This window comes from Strix aluco, chromosome 26, assembly GCF_031877795.1.
Source record: "Strix aluco isolate bStrAlu1 chromosome 26, bStrAlu1.hap1, whole genome shotgun sequence".
NCBI lineage: Eukaryota > Metazoa > Chordata > Aves > Strigiformes > Strigidae > Strix > Strix aluco.
In genome coordinates this window covers 1,636,723-1,657,298 of record NC_133956.1, presented here as the reverse complement: position 1 = coordinate 1,657,298, position 20,576 = coordinate 1,636,723, and the positions used below count along the sequence as shown (strand labels likewise).

Below are 20,576 nucleotides of genomic sequence, written 5' to 3'. Positions count from 1 at the left end.
TTTTTGTAGACCTTGGAACTCCTTAAAAGAAAAAATGATAATTAGGTTAGGTTGATGACCAGGAAAGATTTTTTTGAGCAAAGTACTGATTCTTTATTAATGTATATGTATTTAAAACAGTATGCATTTGGTAGTAGCATCACTGAAAGGCTTGCTAGAAATCTATTGGTGTCTGCAGGAAGTAAGCCAGAGAGTAACTTGAGATCTGCTTTTCCTGGGAGACTGCTCTCCTTCTTCCTCAGATACTTGTGTCTTGGACTTTGTCCAGCCAACATAGAGAGAACCAAAGATGCTTGTAATCCATTTCTCATTTCAGGGAGCCTGGCAGTAGTCTTGCTGCCCACACACTTGTTTTTGACTTCCCAAGCTCTGAGAGTTGCAGTAGAACAGTGAATGAAGGAGTTAAGAATGACCAGACCGCATGGAAAGAGGGTTGGCCAACAAGTGAGAGCCTCCTGGCTACTTGTTCAGATTCACAGCTTAAAGTTCCGATATTTAAACTTTGCATGTTTAGTAACAGCATCTTAAAATCAGTGCTTCCAGGTTGCACAAAGAACAGAGAAGCAATGCAGATGTTTTAAAATAAAGAAGAGTTAAAGATGTGTCTTTTACTTTTACCTTCAGGTAGAAATCAAGTGAAGAATGTTTCTGTGCAAAAGACATATTTCAGAAAATTGTAAATACCTACAGTTATAAGACTGTGGCTGAAAGCTGTGCAGCCTCCGGTAATCAGTAGTTGAAACAGCAATAGTAAATGCTCATAGGCAGCATCCAGTATCCGGGCAAATCCAGAATTTTTAAAAGATACATGCTAAAAAAGCATAAGCTACTGTTTCCTCAGAAGGGGGGGAAAGGCAAAAGACCAGAACAGCAAAGGATGAAAATTGTTGCTCTGAAAAATATTTTCTGACTTAAATGTGGAAACACGGGAGAGTTCAGAACCCACTGGGGTGCGGAAAATTCTGAATGAACAATTGGCCTCAGAATTTTACAACTATTTTGCTGGAATGGGAAAATAATGACCCAGTAGAATAATCAAAAAATGTCAGTTGTCTTTGAGGATTACCGTCTTATTTGCAGGGAGGAGAAAGGGAGTAGTTTGATACTTCTGAGGTGCTGTCAGACTATGGGGTTGGGGATCAGTATGAGACTCTAGTTAGTTTTAAAGGTAAATGCATTGGAATCTGTATTCATTTATATTTAATGTATATGTTTTCCTCAGTTCATAATCAAGTAGAAGAAACATTACGGACGCAGTTAGCGCCACAAACTCCAGAAACTAACTTCAGGGTAAGCTATAGATCTTTCAAACACTTTTGCAAGTGCAGCAATATACTGGAATAATTCAAAATACGTATTTTGTATTTGAGTGTAAATTTGAGTATCAAGAAAACTGATCTTCTGACTCTTAGACATCTTTGCTACTTAAACAGTGCATATAATTTTGTAAAATTTTGCTGACCCTCTCTTTGGATTGAGGATTCTTTTGCTAGCCATTTTCATGTTCAGCATGGTCTGACTGACTGGTGAGCCGAATCTAGACCTGGATGCATCCATCTGACCTGCTGCCTTTTTTCCAGATGAGACAGGGAACAGCAGTATCAACAGGAGACACTGCCCAAACATCCGAATGCCCCTGCTGACAACCAACCTGGAGAGCTGGGTGGCTTCTGCTTTGTCTAGAGGAGTGAAAAGGATTGGGGGTGGGATGGCAGAGGGTGCTGCAGGGAGGTGGAGGCAGCAGCTGCTGCCCATCATTTCTCCCACCTTCCAGTGGCAGGACCCATTTCTCTTGGTCTGCAACAGAAACTCCCCTTGGCAGCAGCCCAGCTCCTAATGGCAGATGCAGGAGGGTGAATTCTTTTTCATATTATTGTTTCAGGAGTCTAGCTACCTATTTTCTAGTAAGGAATCTATTGGACAAGAACTGGGGAATTCCTTTGCACCAAATATTAGAATTAAGGAGGAGCCTTTGGATGACGAATATGATAAAGCTATGGCCCCACAGCAGGGACTATTAGACAAAATTAAAGATGAACCTGATAATTCTGAGGTAAGTTTCCCATTGCATTTCTCATTTTGGTCTGACAGCTGACCGCATAAGCTGGACATAAATTCAGCAATTTATTTGGTTTGTTGACCGAAATTTAACATGAAGAACATAGTGTAGTAGAAGGAATTTTCCCTCTTATACTACCATGAAACCTAAACCCCCAACTTTTTGATGTCATGTTACCACGTCACTGAACATGTTTTGCTTTTCAGTTAGAGACAAAGCAAACTTTCATTATTAAATCTGTGGCAATATAGACACTTAATCTCAACTCAGTCTCACTAGGAAATAAAATTTAAATCGTGTTTTACTGAATACTTTGTGAGTAGTCACAGTTAGAGATGTGTAGTTGAAAGTGCTATTCCTGCTACTTCCCTCTTAAAGGTTATCTTTGTGAGCACAGTGGTTCGTTGTTTGTTCTTGTTTTAAATTAACACTTAGAGGTCTTACCTTAGCAAAATATTTAAATACGTACGTGTCAGTGAAGTCAATTTTAGCATGTGTTTAAGTGACTTTCTCATTTGAGACTGACATTTTTAAATGACAATAAAAGTTCAATAATTACAAAATGGAGAAAGTCTGACCTATGGATTGAGCGGTGCTGGGGCAAGGATTGCTGAGCTCTGACTGGTCTCTTTGCCACTGGTTTGCCGTGTGACACCAGGAAAATGATCTGTGTTGCAATTCCTGTCTCTTCACTGCTAACATTTGGGTTACGTGCCGAACTTTACATGCAGTTAAAGGTGTGTAGAGCTTCCCAAAGTGATTCATCCCACTTGCATCAACACTAGAGTGCTGGTGCTCCTGTCCAGGCATTAGTTTTTCTAGTATCATTCTGTGTACTTCTGCTATACCTCCTTTCCTCTCTGGGCCTGTCTTCCCAACATTTTTTCTTCTTTTCCCATAATACTCTTGGCTTAATAAAATAAAGAAGTAAATTAGGTATTTAAAATCATTCAGATTTCACTGCCCTTCTGATTTGTTCAGTGTCTGTGAGATTGTTTGGTTTTGTTTTACCTTAAGCGTATATAATGTCAAACCATGTGTAGGTTAGTTAAATCTGTTTACACTTTTGTCCTCCCAAGATGGCATCACTGTGTTGATTTGTGTGGAATGCGATGCAAGATGTCTGTGGTTATCAAAGATCATACTAAAAGCAAAAGTGAAGACTTGAAGAATTTAAATGACAAATATCGTATTGTTCAAAATATTAATTTCTGGAGTAAAATCCTGTAATTATCAACTCTGCCTGATACTGTAAAAGTATGAGAACTGATGAAGGTTCATTTTGTTTTGTTTTAGATTGGAATTAATGTAGATTTTTCAGTTTTTTTCATGCATCCTGAAAGATAACAGCATTTCTTGCTGTAGCTGATAGTTGGAGCTGAAGGTTCTTGGCTTTCAACACTGTTGACACTGCTGTGAAACTATGCTTGATCATGCACGGTTGATGTCAGGATTTGCCTCCATTTCTCTTACTAGTATTGACTAAGGATAAAACTGCAGTTAAAATGCTTAAAAAACTGTATTTCTGAAAATATGTAATATTTTAAAAAATGCTGCTTTAAAACCCATCACCATGACACGCACATCCGCAGCGTAAAAGCTTCTCCTACTTGAGATTTGAATGTTTCCGTCTGATAGTTCACGTGATGAACCAATACTGTTGCTTGTTCTCCTGGGCAACCTGCTGAGAAATAGTTTGATTGTCCTAGTATAGAAACTTGTAATTTTCCCACAGGAGCAAGAGAAGTGTTAAATTTTAGCATGTATTATGTGGATGTTAGTGTGTGATTTTAGGAGATGGCTTAAGCTGAGGGGGCAGTTCACTGCCGCTGAGATGCGAGCGCTTAATTTTGCTCAGTGATTTTTGAATTGGCTTACCTTGCAGCCAGACAGCAACTGTGAATTTAGCTCAGTCATAACATGACATCATGCCCTCCCTACTCTCAAATGACTGTAAGTAGGTTAAATCTTATCATCTCTCTAGTTCCAAGAGATTATGCTTTTCAGCCTATTAAGATTTACATGTGGAGTGTTACAAGCTGCTTTATGGTTCAGATTTCTAGGGAGAGCACAGGCAGGAAGCATGGTGTCAAAGTATGAATAGCTGCTGTGGAGTAAGCTAGTAATTTATAGGATGTCAGCTATTCCACAAGCGACTGTCTGTAGGGATTTTCTCGTCCTGTAGAAAGTGTGAGGTTATTCCCGTCTCACTGAAGCCAAGTCTGAGCAGGGGCTGTGGTGGTCTGGCTCCAGTGGTGCCAGCTTTGGTCTGCTGCAAAGCTTCACCTTAGGCTTCTCCAGGGTACTTAAGTCATGGTTAAGTACAGAATGCTTCTCACCATCTAGGTCCCAGTCTGTATTTCATTATTATCCTCTATGAATGTGAAGATAAAGCTTGTTTCACAGAGCAGGGACAAGGACTGCAAAGCACATCTAGATGGAAAGTGTGAGTGGAAAGCAGAGATTTCTCTTAAACTTTGTCTGGCTGAATTCTGAGGTGTCTTGGAGTACAGATGGGAAGGGGAACGCACCAGGCGGCCACGCTTTTCCATTTCTACACGACAGCCTCGGTTGTGGTTCGCTCTGAACCTCCGAGCAGGTTCTGTGTGTGGTGTTCATACAGCAACATCTGTAAGCCTGGCCTTCGGAGCAGGCTGAGGAGTCTCACTCTTCCTTAAGATTCAATACAGCATGATGAAAGAATGGAAATCATGTAACCTGTTATTACATGTGTGTATTTGTTCTCCTTTTCCTTTCCCTTTGTTTTAGGAGTACGGCCAACAGCCAAAAACTCAGGAAGGGGAGCTGAAAATCAGTGCTGTATTTTCAGTCAGTGGCAGTCCTCTTGGTAAGGAATAGGCAAGACTACCTTTGTTTAAATCTGTAAAATATATCACCTTTGCAAATAGTCTTGCAGATTATTCTGCATTTCATTTGCTATGTTTGATCCCAGTAGGAATAAAACCAGTTTGTTTTAGAGACAATGAAATTTAGAGATTGAAAAATAATTGTATTTTTGAGGCAAAGGAAAATTAAATGTGAAAGGGATGTTAAAAGTGCATTTTCAGTCTTAAGAGAAGTTGAAACAATCTACTCTGCAGAATACCAGCACAGGGCATGTATTTATGGCAAGTTCATCCGCTATTTAATTCTCCCTTAGACCCTGGCAACCCAGATGAAGTCATAAGCTTAGTGCTTGCCCCCTGCACACAAATGAATTATGTGTAATACATATATAACAGTTGCTCTATGTTTTCTCTGTGTTCTTGGGTTTTTTTTAGCTCCACAGCTGTCATCAGGTTTCCAGCCTGCTGTGGCATCCTCTGGCATGAGTAAAATGCTTCCTTCAGTTCCAACCACAGCTGTTCGGGTTTCCTGTTCTGGCTGTAAAAAAATCCTGCAGAAGGGGCAAACTGCATACCAGAGGAAAGGCTCTACCCAGCTCTTCTGCTCCACACTGTGCCTCACTGGATACACTGTTCCAGCTTCTCGCCCACCAGCTTCTACCAAGAAAACCTGCTCAAGCTGCTCAAAGTAGGACAGTGTTTTAATTTGTTCTAGTAATAATTGATATTCAAGCAGATAATGAAGGGCTTCAGTTCTCTTTTTACACAACACGCGGTTTCTATAATGTCTGCTTCTGTTACGCTTCCCTTCAAAAAATCGTGGCTGATACTGGTACTTGTTAATTGGTCTGTCCACTTTCAGTTCCATTTCATTAGCTGGATTTCACATACACGGAGATTTAGAAGCCTCTGTTGTGAAGTGTGCATCTTGTCTTCTTTGATTTAATTGAGGCAAATATGAAAAACTGTATTTCAAAATTTCCTGCCATTTAAAAATGTCATTGCACTCTCAAAACCACTAACAAGAGTACATTTTCAAAAAATATTTTATGTATTATTCCTTCTAGATGAAAACAGATTTATTGAATCCCTAAAATTAAATAAAATATGGATAAATTAATATATTTGAGGCAGGATGTTTCCTTAGATTCCAAAAATATTTAAACTTTCCCGTAGGGCTCCAGTTGGTGAGCTTAGATTTCTGTACGTCCTAGCTCTCCAAAATATGTCACTGCTGCTTTCATAAGATGCAGAGAGATTAAATTTATTAAGATTTGAGTTTTTTAGGTAGTTGGGGTTTCAGCACCCAGATCAGTTATTTTCTACCTAGGCCTAGAGTGGAAGGGTGAGGTTTGCTTTTGTGAGCCCACTTGGAAAAAATTCTTTGGAAAAGATCTGCATTTTCCACAGTCCTGTTGGAAACGCAGGCCTGAATCTTCAGCTCTAAACAACATTTGAATTATTAAGATTTTGTGTTCATTTGTATTATTATGTCCAAAGTAGGAAAAGGAAACCTTTGTGGCTGGCTCTTTAAGATGTCATAGTACTATAACATTAACTTGAGGCAAATAAATAACTTTGCAGACTGCTTGTGCTATAGTCTGTTTATGGAGAGAATTATTCATATGTATTATTTTTAGTTTTGAAAGTTATTTTGCAAAAGGAATGCTGCTTTGTTCATCATTTCTTCAACAACAAATTTATTACTTTCAGTTTTACAAGGTCAACTGAACTTAAACTTGAGACTTCAATTAATTATTCTTTTCACTTGCTGTCTCAGTGTGGAAAGACCTTGTAATAAAGTTCAGCAGTCTTGGCTGTAATTTGTACTTATTCTGTTGAAAAATGGTTTACCTCTGACAAGTGAGAAGGAGGCATCCTTCCAACCAAGAAAATGATACAAATATTTCCTCCTAGTTTTTTGACTTAAGGGCTTTGAAACTTTTCTGTGAGTGACTGTTATAAAAGAGAAGAAATAAGGAGAAAGTTCAGTTTGTTAAATCCAGCAACAAATAAACAAAACTATAGATGGGAGAGATGGAGAGTTACAATAGCAGTCAGACCGTTTTGGACTGAAGTACATGGTGATTAGAATTTGTGACCTTTTGTTTTTCCCTTTTTTTTCCCTACCCCATCATGATTGGTATTTTCATTATTAAAGGGAATTATTCCACATATCCTGCTTTCTAATTTTTTTTAAGTAAAGACTGTGCAAAACAGTTACCTTCTCTCAGTTCCTTTTGAAAAGATTTAATGATACACCTTGATATAGGCCACTCCTAAGTCCGCATACAAAATGTTTCACAAAATATCTACTTGAGAACTGTACTTCCTAACTATTTTCCTAATAGGAAAAGAAAGATGAAGCCAGGTACTTAGATCAGCAGAAAGAAAAGCTTTAAATTAAATTAATCCATCCTCTTCTAGAGAATATTTAGTCTGCAGAAAAAGAAGGGAAAGCAAGTTGACAAGATAATTTTTTATCTCTTTGTTTGTTTGTTTTTCTTTTTTCCATAGAGACATTCTAAATCCAAAGGATGTAATCACTGCCCAGTTTGACAATACAAACTCCAGTAAGGATTTCTGCAGCCAGTCTTGTCTTTCTACATATGAACTGAAAAGGAAACCTGTTGTTACTATTCATACTAACAGCATTTCAACCAAGTGCAGCATGTGCCAGAAGAATGCAGTGGTAATTACAAACTTCTTTTTCATTTGAATTTCCTTTAGATCAGGACAACTTGCCATCCCAGAGATGAACATAGGTATTCTTTCTATCCTTGTTATATATTCTTTCTTTTCTTCCAGATTAGACACGAAGTGAATTACCAGAACGTTGTACACAAGCTCTGCAGCGATGCCTGCTTCTCCAAGTTCCGCTCGGCTAACAACTTGACCATGAACTGCTGTGAGAATTGTGGAGGCTACTGCTACAGTGGCTCTGGCCAATGCCACATGCTTCAAATAGAGGGACAGTCAAAAAAGTTCTGCAGTCCAACATGTGTGACAGCATACAAGCAGGTAGGTTTTGACAGAATATTAAGAATGGGTCTTTGATTAGATTTTGGGTGTTTTAAGAAACCCAATCTATTAGCTGATTTCAGATACTGTCTTGGTCTAAGTTAACTGCATTTGCCATTTGCTGCTTAATCTTTGCCCAGACACATTGCTGTGCTCCCCCTTACTGCTGATCTGGACACCAGGGCGTTCCAGCGTGAGAGGAGGCACACTGGGAGCACTCAGCAGCAGGCCACTGGGACGTTTTTCAGCCTTTGAGATGCTCCCTGTTTGAGTATTCTCTATTAAATTGTAGCATTTGAATTAAGTGGAGAGGAAAAGTAATAATTAGTTGATAATTTTGATTTTCATATTTAAATTTTTAATATTTTAATTTTGATTATAATGGAGCCTCTTAAAGAGCTGAGCAGTTGAGAGAACCTTAATTTATTATAATAGCTCAATTATTTTTGACTGACTTATTTTAATGCAATTACTTCAGGAAAAATTGCCCGCTGATAAGATAGTGTAACTTCATTTTGTGACGTGACTCTGCTGTCCCATTATTCAGGTCACTTAGGCCAAGAAAGGCCTAATGAATTAAAAAAATCTGGTTGAAGTATTTCATCCAGAAAATTACCTACAACATTAGTTGTCCTCTGAAACAAATTTAGAAATTAAATTAAATAAGCTGGAAAGGCGAGGGATTTCATGCTGCTTTTGCATCTCACATCAAAACCCCATATATGTTAGTCTTCCTGAAAATACAGTACATTCAGAGCTTATAAGGTTAAGTCTAACCTATTTTTTATTGATTTTTAAACAGCATTCAACTCAGTTGTCAGATACATTCTGATAGTTTCTGGGGTTTTGTGGGTGTTTTTAAATCCTTAAAAACATATACTCTATTCTGTCCTTCTGTGAAGATCTGGAATAGCTGTTGATAGAAAAAAGTGCCTTTTTAAGGCTGTCATAATGAAATGATCTGGTGCACTAGCTCTCAAAGGTTTTTCCAAACTTAAAAACCTTTCATTGTTGTAAACACAGAAAATGTGTCTATGAAAGGTAGGCTCCTTTTTGTATCTCTTTTTAAAAGTAGTCTGTAAACCATAGATTGAAAACTGTGATTATTACCAGGAGATATCTCTTCCCCATTTTGCTACCAAATACATCTTCAGGGAACCTGCTTCTCTGTGTTTCTTGTTTTTTCATCTGTTAAATGAGAATATTGCTTACATACATAGCTGATGTATTAAAAATCATAACCAAAATGTTACTTCTCAGCAAGAATGTCGAAGTTGTCTGATACAAGGTGCTGATAACGTGCTCTTACAACACGTAGTGTTGTTTGCACTTGGAGGCCTTCTCCCTGACAGCCTGGCTACTGTTTAAACTGGCCTGCAAAGGCAGCGCTTACCCTGAATGAGAGAGAGCCCAAGGCTCAGGTGGTCAAACTGTGAATATAGCAAGCGCTCTGGAGAACTCAAATAAGTATATCTGCATCATAAATAATAAGCTGTAAAATAAGTGCTGTTTCAACTGCACTGGCAGTCACTTTTGTAAACATTTTATATGTTAGCAATTAATTTCTAGGTTAATAAAAATACTAAGTTTCAAATGAATGACCCATTTCCATTTTTCCACAGAAAGCAGCTAAAATTACACCTTGCACACTGTGTAAATCTTTGAGAACTTCGGCTGAGATGATAGAGAGTGCAAATAACTTGGGAAAAACTGAAATGTTTTGCTCTGTTAACTGCTTGTCAGCGTATAGAGTAAAAATGGTTACTTCTGCAGGTGAGTTTATCCTTTTACTTCTTTAGAAGCATAATTTCATGTAGCTTGTATCCTAGCTTAATTGAAAGTTGAAAGTTAAAGCTGATATTATTTTTTGGGAAATTGGGAAATGGCTTTTTTTTTTTTTTTTAAAGGGAGATACTGAGATGGAAATATAAAGACTTTCTACCATAGATAAACCTATTGGTGACAGTACAGCCATTTCAGCTTTGTTTTTAGAGAGCTTAAACGTGATAATAAACCTTAATCTATTTTCTGCTCTTGCAAGTGCAGCTGGTGGGTTTCCCAGCTAGACAAATGCACTTCTGTGGACATACACCATGCCACTGCTGTGACTGTTCTGCCCCTTGATCTCCAGGGTGATTAGCTTAGTTACCTCTGCCTAATGTTGCATTGAGCTAGGCAAACATATTCTCAGCTATTTTTCTTGCAAAATAGAAAAATGCTTACTGACATCCTAGGGATACTGGGAGATTAATTAAAGGATCTGGCAAGCAACAGGCACCGCAGCTGCAGTGTCTGCTTCTGAATCTGTAGAAACTTCGTCTTGGGCTTCTGTGTGTACCTTGGCTTGTCATTCAGATTCTCTGGTTTTGTATGCACAGTGCAAAATTATCTGCAGTACGACTTGATGTTGCATAAATCACTTTTTCTTCTCTGTTTCACCCTCAGGTGTTCAAGTTCAGTGCAACAGCTGTAAAACTTCATCAAACCCTCAGTATCACTTGGCTATGTCAGATGGGAGCATACGCAATTTTTGCAGCTACAGTTGTGTAGTAGCTTTTCAGGTGTGGCACCTAGGATTTCTTCTTAGCTGAATTAACAGAATCATAAATTGATGGTGTAAATATCTGGGATGTTGGGTAAAATACGTCATACTGTAAAATAAAGTCTATTCCTCGATTTGCTTTCCTGCAGAATTTGTTCAACAAGCCTGCAGGAATGAACTCCTCAGTAGTTCCTCTGTCGCAAGGTCAAGTCATTGTAAGCATTCCCTCGGGGGCGACAGTATCGGCGGGCAGCACCACCTCGACGGTGTCCCCCAGCACCGTGAGCAGCTCAGCTGCAGCTGGTCTACAGAGGCTGGCTGCCCAGTCCCAGCAAGTCACTTTTGCCCGCCCTGTTGTAAAACTCAGGTGTCAGCACTGTAACAGATGGTTTGCAACCAAACCAGAACTGCTTGACTACAAGGTAATCAAGATTAGGGCTTTTGAACCTTGTATTTCTCAACAGAAACCCAGCAAATTGTAGCTTATATGCAGTGGTCTGTCAGTATTGCTCTGTTGCTTATTATGACCTGCTATGGAAGAATTTGGAACTGATTTTGGTATCATTTAACCGTTATGGATATTAATACTGATATTAGTTCTTTGATCTTAAAAGCAGAAAAAAACCCTCCAAAAAACCCAAACTCTATGATTGCCTGGCTAGGTAAGCATGTTCCCGATTCTTGGTCCCAGCAATGATTAATTTAATTCCAGGACAAAGCACATCAATGAGGGCTTTCTACTGAAAATTGTGCTGTGTTATAAAGCTAAATGGGGAGACTTAACTGCTAGTGCTGTCTGTTGTTGATTTCGAAGGGTATAAATACGCTTCTGAGTTTGGATTAACAGTTAAAATGTATTATCTGGGATGTGAAACATTGAAACCAAAACATTCTGGCCATGTTGCAGGGTAAAATGTTCCAGTTCTGTGGGAAGACCTGCTGTGATGAATATAAGAAGAGGAGCAGTGTAATGGCAATGTGTGAATACTGCAAAATTGAGAAAATTATCAAGGAGATGGTGCGATTCTCAGGCGTAGATAAACCATTCTGTAGTGAAGGTAAGAAAGAGCAAGACTGTCTCAGACAAATCAAGTCAGAAGTGTTTTGCCAAAATTATTGGTGATACAAAGAGAAATCTAATCTTTTTAGGTTAGGAAACTGGTTTTTAGGTTTAGAAACACAGAACTTTGTTCACACTTTACATTTTAATGATATATTTCAACAAATTATTACAGACATAACTAAATACAAGAACTAGAAGTGCTGAGCTATTTTGATACTGAAGTTTGGGTTTTTTGCTGTTTTCTTTTAGGTTGTAAGCTGCTCTATAAACATGACTTGGCTAAGCGCTGGGGAAACCACTGTAAAATGTGCAGTTACTGTTTACAGACTTCCCCCAAACTGGTCCAGCATCACTTTGGGGGGAAAATGGAGGAATTTTGCTCAGAGGAGTGCATGTCTAAATTCACAGTTTTGTTTTACCAGGTAAGCCATATTCTGACATAACATCCTCTAGAGTATTAACGTGTTAGCAAAAGAACCTTTGTGCATTAGGAGCTGAGTGAACTGCCTGTAGCTGACTTCTGTGTCCATGCAATATATTGCATATATGTGAGGGATGAGTAAATCCTTCTTAAGTTTTGAGTACCAGTTTTCTGTGTAGCGAAAACCTAATATGGGTTGTGGGAAGACAGACACTGAACATTCTGCTGCTTTGTGTTACGCTGCAACAGTGATGCACCCGTAGAGATTTCTTTATATTTGCTGAGCAGGGTGCAAAGAGGTTTTTGTACACGTATTCTTTGTTGCTGTTTACAAGTGTGTTTAATTTCTCCCTCTGTCTGTTTTCCTAGATGGCAAAGTGTGATGGTTGTAAGAGACAAGGTAAACTCAGTGAGTCCATGAAATGGCAAGGGGAGATCAAGCATTTTTGCAATCTGCTTTGTATTCTGTTGTTCTGTAATCAGCAATGTGTTTCTGACCCTCCACCCCCAAACAACACAGGTAAAACAGGCTGGGAGTAGTATTGCCTTTTGGTGTGCATGACAGTGATACTAACATTTATTTGGAAAATCGATTCAGTGAACTTTTTAACATCTATCTTCTACTGGGGGGCTTGCCCATTGCTATTGAACGGGCTCAGCTTTAGATCTCTCTCTTACTTCAGATGATTTCAAACTTCTGCAGGTATGAAATGAGATTGCTGCATATACCAAACCTAGATTGTGATTTTAAAGAAGATGAGACAAAGGCACTTGCTTTTCAATCACTTTCATAAAACAAAGGCCTATTTTATTGGGGTAAAATGTACTGATATCTACTGAAGACATGTTAAATACCTAGCTTGTCTCCTGTACTTGATAACACACAGCCAGATACGGTAGAACATTAATGTTCATTTAACAAAAAAAGATCAAGTGGTGAAATTAGTAGACTTAATGGTTCTAAATGCAGACTTCCATATATGCACTTAAAATAGCCAGTTCTGCATAGTCTGTAGGCATCTGAAGAAGTTACTATTTCTCTGTCTTTAAGCGTTGATTCTTGAAGTATCAATGCCAAGGTTAATGTGTGCCGTAGCTGTTTCCTTGCTTGTTATTTTAGCAGATGGAATGGGAAGGAGGGTGGGAATGAAGCCCACGGGAATAGGAACTGTGAGTTTCTGTAGGGAATGAAATGCAAAGGGAAGAAAGGAAGACAGGCCCCCAAAGACAGGAAGAAGAGAAACAAAGGCTAGAAATAGCACTGATCCTAAAGAGGGGCATAATCTCCCACTGAGTGGTGGTGACTGCAACTGTAAGGTACCCAACAAGCAATGAAGAATATTAACTAAAAGTTTATAGTGTGCACCAGGCCATATTCAACTCTTCAGCTTTGTGCACATCTGCTGCTTACATTGGTGGGAGCCGTTTTCCCTGATTAAGAGTAACATATAAGTAAGTTTGTACTTTCAGACCGTAACTATACAATGTGACATTCCTGGTCTTGTCAGTGCATTTGGCTGTTAGTAAGGATAGCAAAATGTGTGGTGGGCCTGCTTCTCCAGAAGGGTGCCTGCAGCTTCAGCTGAGGCAAGTGCAACGCCTTTGCAAAACTGGTCTCCAGGCATCTGACGTGGGGGCTGCCAGGATAGTGGAGTGCTTCAGGACAGTATTTTTTTGATGAAATGCGGTAACTCATGGGATGGTGCTTTCAAATGGAAAGAAGCTAAGAATTCCCCTCACTGTGAGAGCCTCATAAGATTCACCTCGTTCATTAATTGTCAGGGTCTCCTGTACTGCGTGTGTTTGGTACCGAGCGCACTGAGGCATCCACTCCTCTTGTCTCCTGGGTGCTGCTGTAATACACATACTGTTACAAAGAGAAAGCTGCCTTCACACTATGGTGAACTTCTGAAGTGTTTCAGTGACTGGGAAACAGCTTAAGTTTGCTTGTGGAACCAGCTCCTATTTAAACTGAAACACTGCAGTTGGACACCTACATTCCCTTCTCATACAGCAGGCTTTTTCATTTGGAGATGAGTCTGGAGGGTGGGTGTTGTTTCAGAAATGCAGTTTTATAAATTATTTTCTTGCTTATTTTAGTTTTCTTCTGTTCACTCTGTCCAGCAAACCTTTCTATGGCACCAGCTTCCTCATCAGGCCCTTCTTCTTTGAGAAAGGACTCAACCCCTGTCATAGCAAATGTGGTGTCCCTTGCAAGCACCCCTGCTGCCCAGCCTACGGTTAACTCCAACAATGTTTTACAGGGTAAGACTGCTGAATATGATGCCCGTATTTTTAAATCTCTGTTCCTGAACACTTATATTTGTTCTGGAATCTTTTCCACTGAGGACAACAGCCACTCCTTCATTATCCTTCACATCAGTGCAGATGGTTAGTTTTGTCCTTCCTTTACCTAGGTATAAATAATGATTTAAACCTATGTACATACACCAGGGAATGAGGTTGGATGGGAATTCCTTTTTCTTGACCTTGGCAGAGTATGGACTATGGTCCTTGATGATAAGTACACAGGCTATTGAATGTTTTTTCTTCACAGGTGCAGTCCCTACTGTGACAGCAAAAATAATAGGAGATGTAAGTTTTACAAGAGACTTTTTTTCTCACTTTTGGCCAGATTGTATCAATAACAAGTAAAGTATCCAAGAATTTTGCACTGTCATTTTGTAATCGCTTTTCCTGGTTGTGATTGGGATTTAAAACTCATCGAGCTTGCAGATACTTTTTTAAAAATGGATAGAACTTGTATGGTATAAAAGTCTTTTTGTGTCCACTGACAGATTGATAAGATGTTTCAAGACAAAGCTTCTCAAATTGTAGCTCTTGAGATGGCTGTAGTTCTCAAGCAATTCATGGGTGGCTCCTGTACTTGAGGCTACGTTCTGTGCCCAGAAGTGGGATGTGATGTCTGTAGGGCTAGCATGGGAGGAAGGGGACCAGCGTGGGCTGCTGGGGCTGCCATGACCCAGCTCTTGGCTTTCCTACTCCCTGGTAGTGTGGTAGCGGAGCTGTGGGGAACCATTGTCACCACTTATCTGTGAATAACTCCTAGAGTTCCTGTTCTTGAGCTCTTTGAGGGATGTGGTATGTACATCTTGCAACTCTCTTAAAATAGGTTCTGGAATAGGCTCTTAGGTTCTGGAAGACTGACACCCTTGCTTTTAGCTGAAGTGTCATTTATGGATTAGAGTATGAATTCTCCTTAATGAAATAGATCCTGTTATTTGAATGAATGACTGAAAATTAGAGTTAGCAGGACCTGAAATTATTATGAGCACGAAGTCAGTCTGTGTGTAATCAGGAAGTTATACTGATACTGCCAGCATTTGTGTTCATTTTTCACTTTTATTTCTTTTTGGTGGTTTCACATCAAGTTTTTTGGGCATCTGTATCAGCCAGACTTTTCAGTCGTCAACAGCATCTTAACACAACTCCTCTTTATATCTTTGCCATCAGTAAGATTCCAAGGTCAAAAGTTTATAGAGGTTATTTGACTACAGAAACCAAACATTCTTGCAGATTTGTTCACTGCACTGTTAACAGGGAAAAAAAGCCTATTGTTTGATTAAAATAAATTGAGGTGAAGACCAGAATGCACCAACTACATTAGCAAGCTGGTTTTGCAATAGTTTTTAAATGACCATTTTTATCAGCAAGGAGTGTTGTGAATTGTTCAACCTCCCATAGTAGAGAACAAATACTGATCTTACGATATCCTTCCAACCAATACTGACTGTGCCCTCATTTCTATTTTTCCACACAGGCAAGTACTCAGACAGATGCCCTAAAGCTACCACCATCACAACCACCTAGGCTTCTAAAAAACAAAGCATTGTTGTGCAAGCCAATCACACAGACTAAGGCCACCTCATGCAAACCTCACACACAAAACAAAGAATGCCAGACAGGTATGTATCTAATCTCCTACCCGTTTTATAAAAGTCTCTATTGCAGTTGAGAAAGTAATGCATGATTTATGAAACAGAATATTTTTTAATATATTTTAAAACCTTAAATAGTTTTCAGATTGTTGTATGGTATTTTCCAAGTAGCAGTTTGCCTTACGTATGTAAAATATTTGTGCTATTCTTTGAAATCCATAGAGCTTCATGTGTGATGAATCTTGAGATTTGCTTTAACTCATCTTTAGCATTCTGCAATCATCTTAACTATGGGGGATGAAGTGCAATGGTTAAGTGACATGGAAAAGGCTGTGGAGGGAACTTGCTTTCCTGAGGACAGAATTTGTGAGTTCTTAGGTCTCACAGCTCAAGCCACAAGAGCAGGCTTATTTTAAGTGCATGATTTTTCAAAGATTATTTCAACTCTCACTTTTAGTTATTAGATACAGATCCTAAGAACCTCTGAAAATTGAGTCCCTGTTTCTAAGATCATTTCATTAGATGCATGTTTGCTCTAAGCTCCCTCTGTGGGAGGACTGAGGGGAAACAGAAGCACTTTCAAAAGCTATTACATAGTCCAGATTGCCATTGAGGAAGTGCTTTTTTCATCATTGTTACTATAGAAGGAGTTTGGGGTATCTAGCCCTTCTTCTTGAGGAAGAAATTAAGTGAGAAGATCGTAGTTGTTTTTTTTAATGATACCTTCTTATGGTCTTGTAGTTAGTTGTGAGATAATTGCAATAACACGCGATTTTATTGGATGCAGACGTTAGTATTTAATACTTATTTCCACTCTCTTCCCTTCCAGCATTCGTGTATGTAGTCCCGGTGCTGTTTCTTTCCAAACTGTAGTATTAGTACTTGTTACAACAATGTTAAAGTGAAAGATGACTCTGAACCAAGGCGTGGTACTGCACACACTGAGTTACAAGCAGAAGTCCAAACAATTATCATGGACACTCTGGAGTGTACTGGATAGTCATGTGGTTAAACAATCTTTGTTTTGTTCTATTTTTGGTATAACAGAAGAAGTAGTAGTTCCACCGCAGATCGTTGTGGTACCCGTTCCTGTACCGGTGTTTGTGCCAGTGCCCCTTCACCTCTACACTCAGTACACACCAGTTCCGCTTGGGATGCCAGTACCTGTAAGTTACACTTCAGTTCACAAGGGAAGTGGTGTACAATCTGATTCTGAACAGGACACAGCGCAGTGTCACTGGGGTTTGTGACTAGTCATGCAAGTGGTGTTTGGAGTCCTTGAAGCCATTTCTTTCCTTGTTGCATCATGTTTGGTTAAGCATCATCGCACAAAACTACCAATTTGTAGAGTTATTGCAGAAATGAAACAAGTTGTCCAGTCTGGAGTTATTTTGAAGTTAAATTCAGTAGTCCTAAAATATATGTAAAAATAAGCGAATCTCCCTTGTGTATTTGCTGGTTCCCTTCACCCCCAAACATGCTCTGACATTTTCCACGTGTTCCATAGGTACCCGTGCCCATGCTCTTCCCAACTACCCTGGAAAACGCTGATAAGATCATTGAAACTATTCAGGATATCAGAGAAAAGGTTCCCACAAATCCATTTGAAGCTGATCTCCTTCAGATGGCAGAAATGATTGCAGAAGATGAGGAGAAAGAAAAAACACACTCTCATGGTGGTACGTGGTGTTTTTAAAAAGGAAACTAAATGCAGTGAGGTGAAGGTCCTCTCATGATGGAAAATAGGTAGAGAAATAGATGTAGGGCCTATACTGGCTGCTTCCCCGTGTGCGTGCCAAGTTAAGTGGTCCTGTTGTCTTACAACATTTATTATCCACAGTGAAAGTGTTCATGCAGGTAAAGTGCCAACCTAGCCAGGACTATAATGCTTATGTCATGTCTTAGCAATTTTGATTAGTTATTCTTTTAAAATGAGGAGCCCTTCTGGGAATTCAGCTAAACTGTGTATTTGGAGATACTTCTGCCTCTGTGTACAATATTCTATTCTTTATTTTGAAAACATATTTTCTTCTAAGACTAACCCGGTGTTCCTCCATAGTTCCCATCTCAGGTGCTGGTTATAGTTGTACCTTTCTGAAGCTTTTGTAATGTCAGAGGTTTATCAGTCCACATTCAGTAGAGCTATGCTTAGCATAGAACCCACGTTAGATACTGAGCACTGACAGTGGCTTAAATGTCTTTGCATTCCCTTTCCCTGATCCTAGGTGATGATTTGACTTTTGTTGACAGTAACGGATTACTAGAGGTAGTAATCCCCAGATCAGTACACCATGCATTAGGAGAAGAAGTCAAAATCAAGAAGACAGAGCAGCTGCTTTACAAGAATATTTTCCTATCAGGCTTTTTATGTTGGATTCTTGGAGGGTGATGCAAGTTAAGAGTGTGTTGGATAGTAATTGTTCCATGTAATAAAAGTGGAACAAGCTGAAAAGAAATGAACAAAATATCTTACTTGTCTACAGATGACTCAAATAACAAACACGGAGGGATGGAAACGTTTGGAAAAGCAAACGTGGATTAGTTCTGCGTTTCTGTTTCTCCCATAATGGCATGGCCGAGGTAGAAAGCTGTTAGGAGAACTGTAGTGGAGAAGACGCATCGTGTGTGTTAGTGTTATGACCTAATACGTAGTTTTTTGGTGTTCAGAGTATTTTCTGTTAGTTAAGTAAGCTGTCAGTCATTTGTTAGATACAGATTTCCTTCTTTTTCTAAAGGTTCTCAAACATCTGAGCATGAGCTCTTCCTGGACCCCAAGATATTTGAGAAAGGTCAGTTAGATTTTTTTTTTTTTGCAAGTGAATTTTGATCCTGACGTATCTTTTCTTGCAAACTTCTCTCTTTGTCTGCCCTTTCCTATAGCACATGGTATATCTGATCACTCTCGTTACAGACCAAGGTAGCACTTACAGTGGAGATCTAGAATCAGAAGCAGTGTCCACTCCCCACAGCTGGGAGGATGAGTTAAATCACTATGCCTTACGATCAAATGCCCTGCCAGAACCAGATCCAGAACTAAAGCAGTTCTCCAAAGGTGATGTGGAACAGGACCTGGAGGCAGATTTTCCATCAGGTCGGTATAATGTGAAGAAAAATGCACTGTTGTATAAAAGTACACACAATTTTCTGAGTAAGCATTGTACCAGCAGCCTGCTTATGAAGGGTTTGTGTTTTCATGTAGCGAAACTGGATATTTAAAGCTGCAATAATACATCAGCTCTACTAAAAATTACTATGTTACAAATATTACTGGTATCTTTAAAGACACTGTTCTACAAAAGCCCTGACAGGAGTAGCAGGTAGCTTTGACTCCTTTGAATTTATCACTTCTGTGTCCCCAGGTATAACCCACTGTTTGGGGGGTGCTTTTTTCCTCTTCTGAGAATTTACTTTCTTTTTACAGAAGGTACATAGATTGTCTAATTATTCAAAGGTGAAGCCTTATTTGAATGTGCAGGTGTGATTGCAAACTGTAAGGTATTCCACAGTATCTAAGTGACACTTCTACCTGGGCTGGTAAATCATATAATTAAACTCTTAATGGTGTTGATTTGACTTCAGACTCATTTGACCCTCTCAGTAAAGGACTGGGTTTGCATTCACGTTCACGAGCAAGACGGAGACACAGAGATGGCTTCCCACAGCCAAAAAGACGGGTAAGAAAGTACTCCTGGAACACAAGTTCCTCGCATTTGAAGTAATAACATTATGTGCATGCTTTTTCTCAGAAGTAAAAAAATACTGCTCCAGGGTGAAAATGAGAATTCCATTTAACTATGCTGTATATTTTTTCCTGTTCTGCTATATAAGATAAGATTTTCTTTCTTTCCGCTCCACAACTAGGTAGAATAAATGCTCTTTTTAGTGCAGAACAGTTTTTAGATGTGTATCATTTCAAAAAAACTCCAAAAGAGTTATCTTTTCAGTAGTGTCATAATGTACAGGAGGAAAGAATACATTTTTGCTTGTGTAGCTAGAGAGGAATATATTTCTGTGCATATTTATCAGAGTGAGAATTACTATATTTTATTGCACCTTTTCTGTAAAATGGGGTTAGTATTTGTTCACATACTAAAAATACATATATATCCACTCAGACTTGTCATGAGAGTAGAATTTTGTTACATGTCCGCATAATGGCCTTTTTCTGTGAGATCAAGTTAAGCATCCATAGATGAAGAGCTTATTAAATGTTCCTTTGTTTTGATTTGTTTGTTTGCCTGTAGGGACGGAAGAAGTCTGTAGTTTCTGTAGAGCCCCGGAATCTGATGCAGGGCTCCTACCCAGGGTGCTCTGTTTCTGGGATGACGCTAAAGTATATGTATGGGGTAAATGCCTGGAAAAACTGGGTCCAATGGAAGAATGCACAGGAGGAACCAGGGGACCTGAAGTTTTCAGGTAATTTTTTCTCTCTCGATGGAAACAGAAATAATTGGTTGAAGAGCACTTGGTGTGATACGTTGTTCAAATAAAAATTAGGATTAGATATCACTGAGTTTTAAAAGATCTGTGAGTGGAGAAAAGATTTTATGGAATACTGTCTTGCATCTTTTCGTGTATTTAAAAATCGTAGCTATTACATTCTTAATTGATCTGTTACCTATTAAAACAGGCTCTAAAATACCAGATTTCTTTTCAACATTAGAAATGTTAGTCTTTTAACCTTCACTTTGTGTACATTTGTGTGTAGTAATTCTTCATTTGCAT

At 39.0% G+C, this 20,576-nt stretch overlaps 1 protein-coding gene across 5 annotated transcripts in view; it reads left to right on the top strand.

Annotated features, from left to right (window-relative positions):
* Positions 1 to 20,576, top strand: part of LOC141935006 (zinc finger MYM-type protein 4) — a 44,612-nt gene that overhangs the window by 14,012 nt on the left and 10,024 nt on the right. For 2 of the 5 annotated variants that reach the window (XR_012626449.1, XM_074850886.1), the window contains exons 4-24: positions 1,223 to 1,290; positions 1,883 to 2,053; positions 4,829 to 4,907; positions 5,341 to 5,593; positions 7,423 to 7,597; positions 7,714 to 7,926; positions 9,549 to 9,699; positions 10,372 to 10,487; positions 10,618 to 10,890; positions 11,376 to 11,526; positions 11,781 to 11,953; positions 12,322 to 12,472; positions 14,077 to 14,217; positions 14,510 to 14,547; positions 15,734 to 15,878; positions 16,899 to 17,017; positions 17,359 to 17,530; positions 18,587 to 18,640; positions 18,763 to 18,942; positions 19,431 to 19,525; positions 20,096 to 20,267. Coding sequence is in view for 4 of the 5 variants with exons in the window: in XM_074850886.1 (XP_074706987.1) it covers positions 1,223 to 1,290; positions 1,883 to 2,053; positions 4,829 to 4,907; positions 5,341 to 5,593; positions 7,423 to 7,597; positions 7,714 to 7,926; positions 9,549 to 9,699; positions 10,372 to 10,487; positions 10,618 to 10,890; positions 11,376 to 11,526; positions 11,781 to 11,953; positions 12,322 to 12,472; positions 14,077 to 14,217; positions 14,510 to 14,547; positions 15,734 to 15,878; positions 16,899 to 17,017; positions 17,359 to 17,530; positions 18,587 to 18,640; positions 18,763 to 18,942; positions 19,431 to 19,525; positions 20,096 to 20,267 (3,090 nt within the window). In the remaining variant the exon portion in view is untranslated. Of the gene's footprint in view, positions 1 to 317; positions 445 to 1,222; positions 1,291 to 1,882; positions 2,054 to 4,828; positions 4,908 to 5,340; positions 5,594 to 7,422; positions 7,598 to 7,713; positions 7,927 to 9,548; positions 9,700 to 10,371; positions 10,488 to 10,617; positions 10,891 to 11,375; positions 11,527 to 11,780; positions 11,954 to 12,321; positions 12,473 to 14,076; positions 14,218 to 14,509; positions 14,548 to 15,733; positions 15,879 to 16,898; positions 17,018 to 17,358; positions 17,531 to 18,586; positions 18,641 to 18,762; positions 18,943 to 19,430; positions 19,526 to 20,095; positions 20,268 to 20,576 lie in introns of those variants that run through there. The other 3 variants (XM_074850888.1, XM_074850889.1, XM_074850887.1) reach the window with 3 other exon arrangements.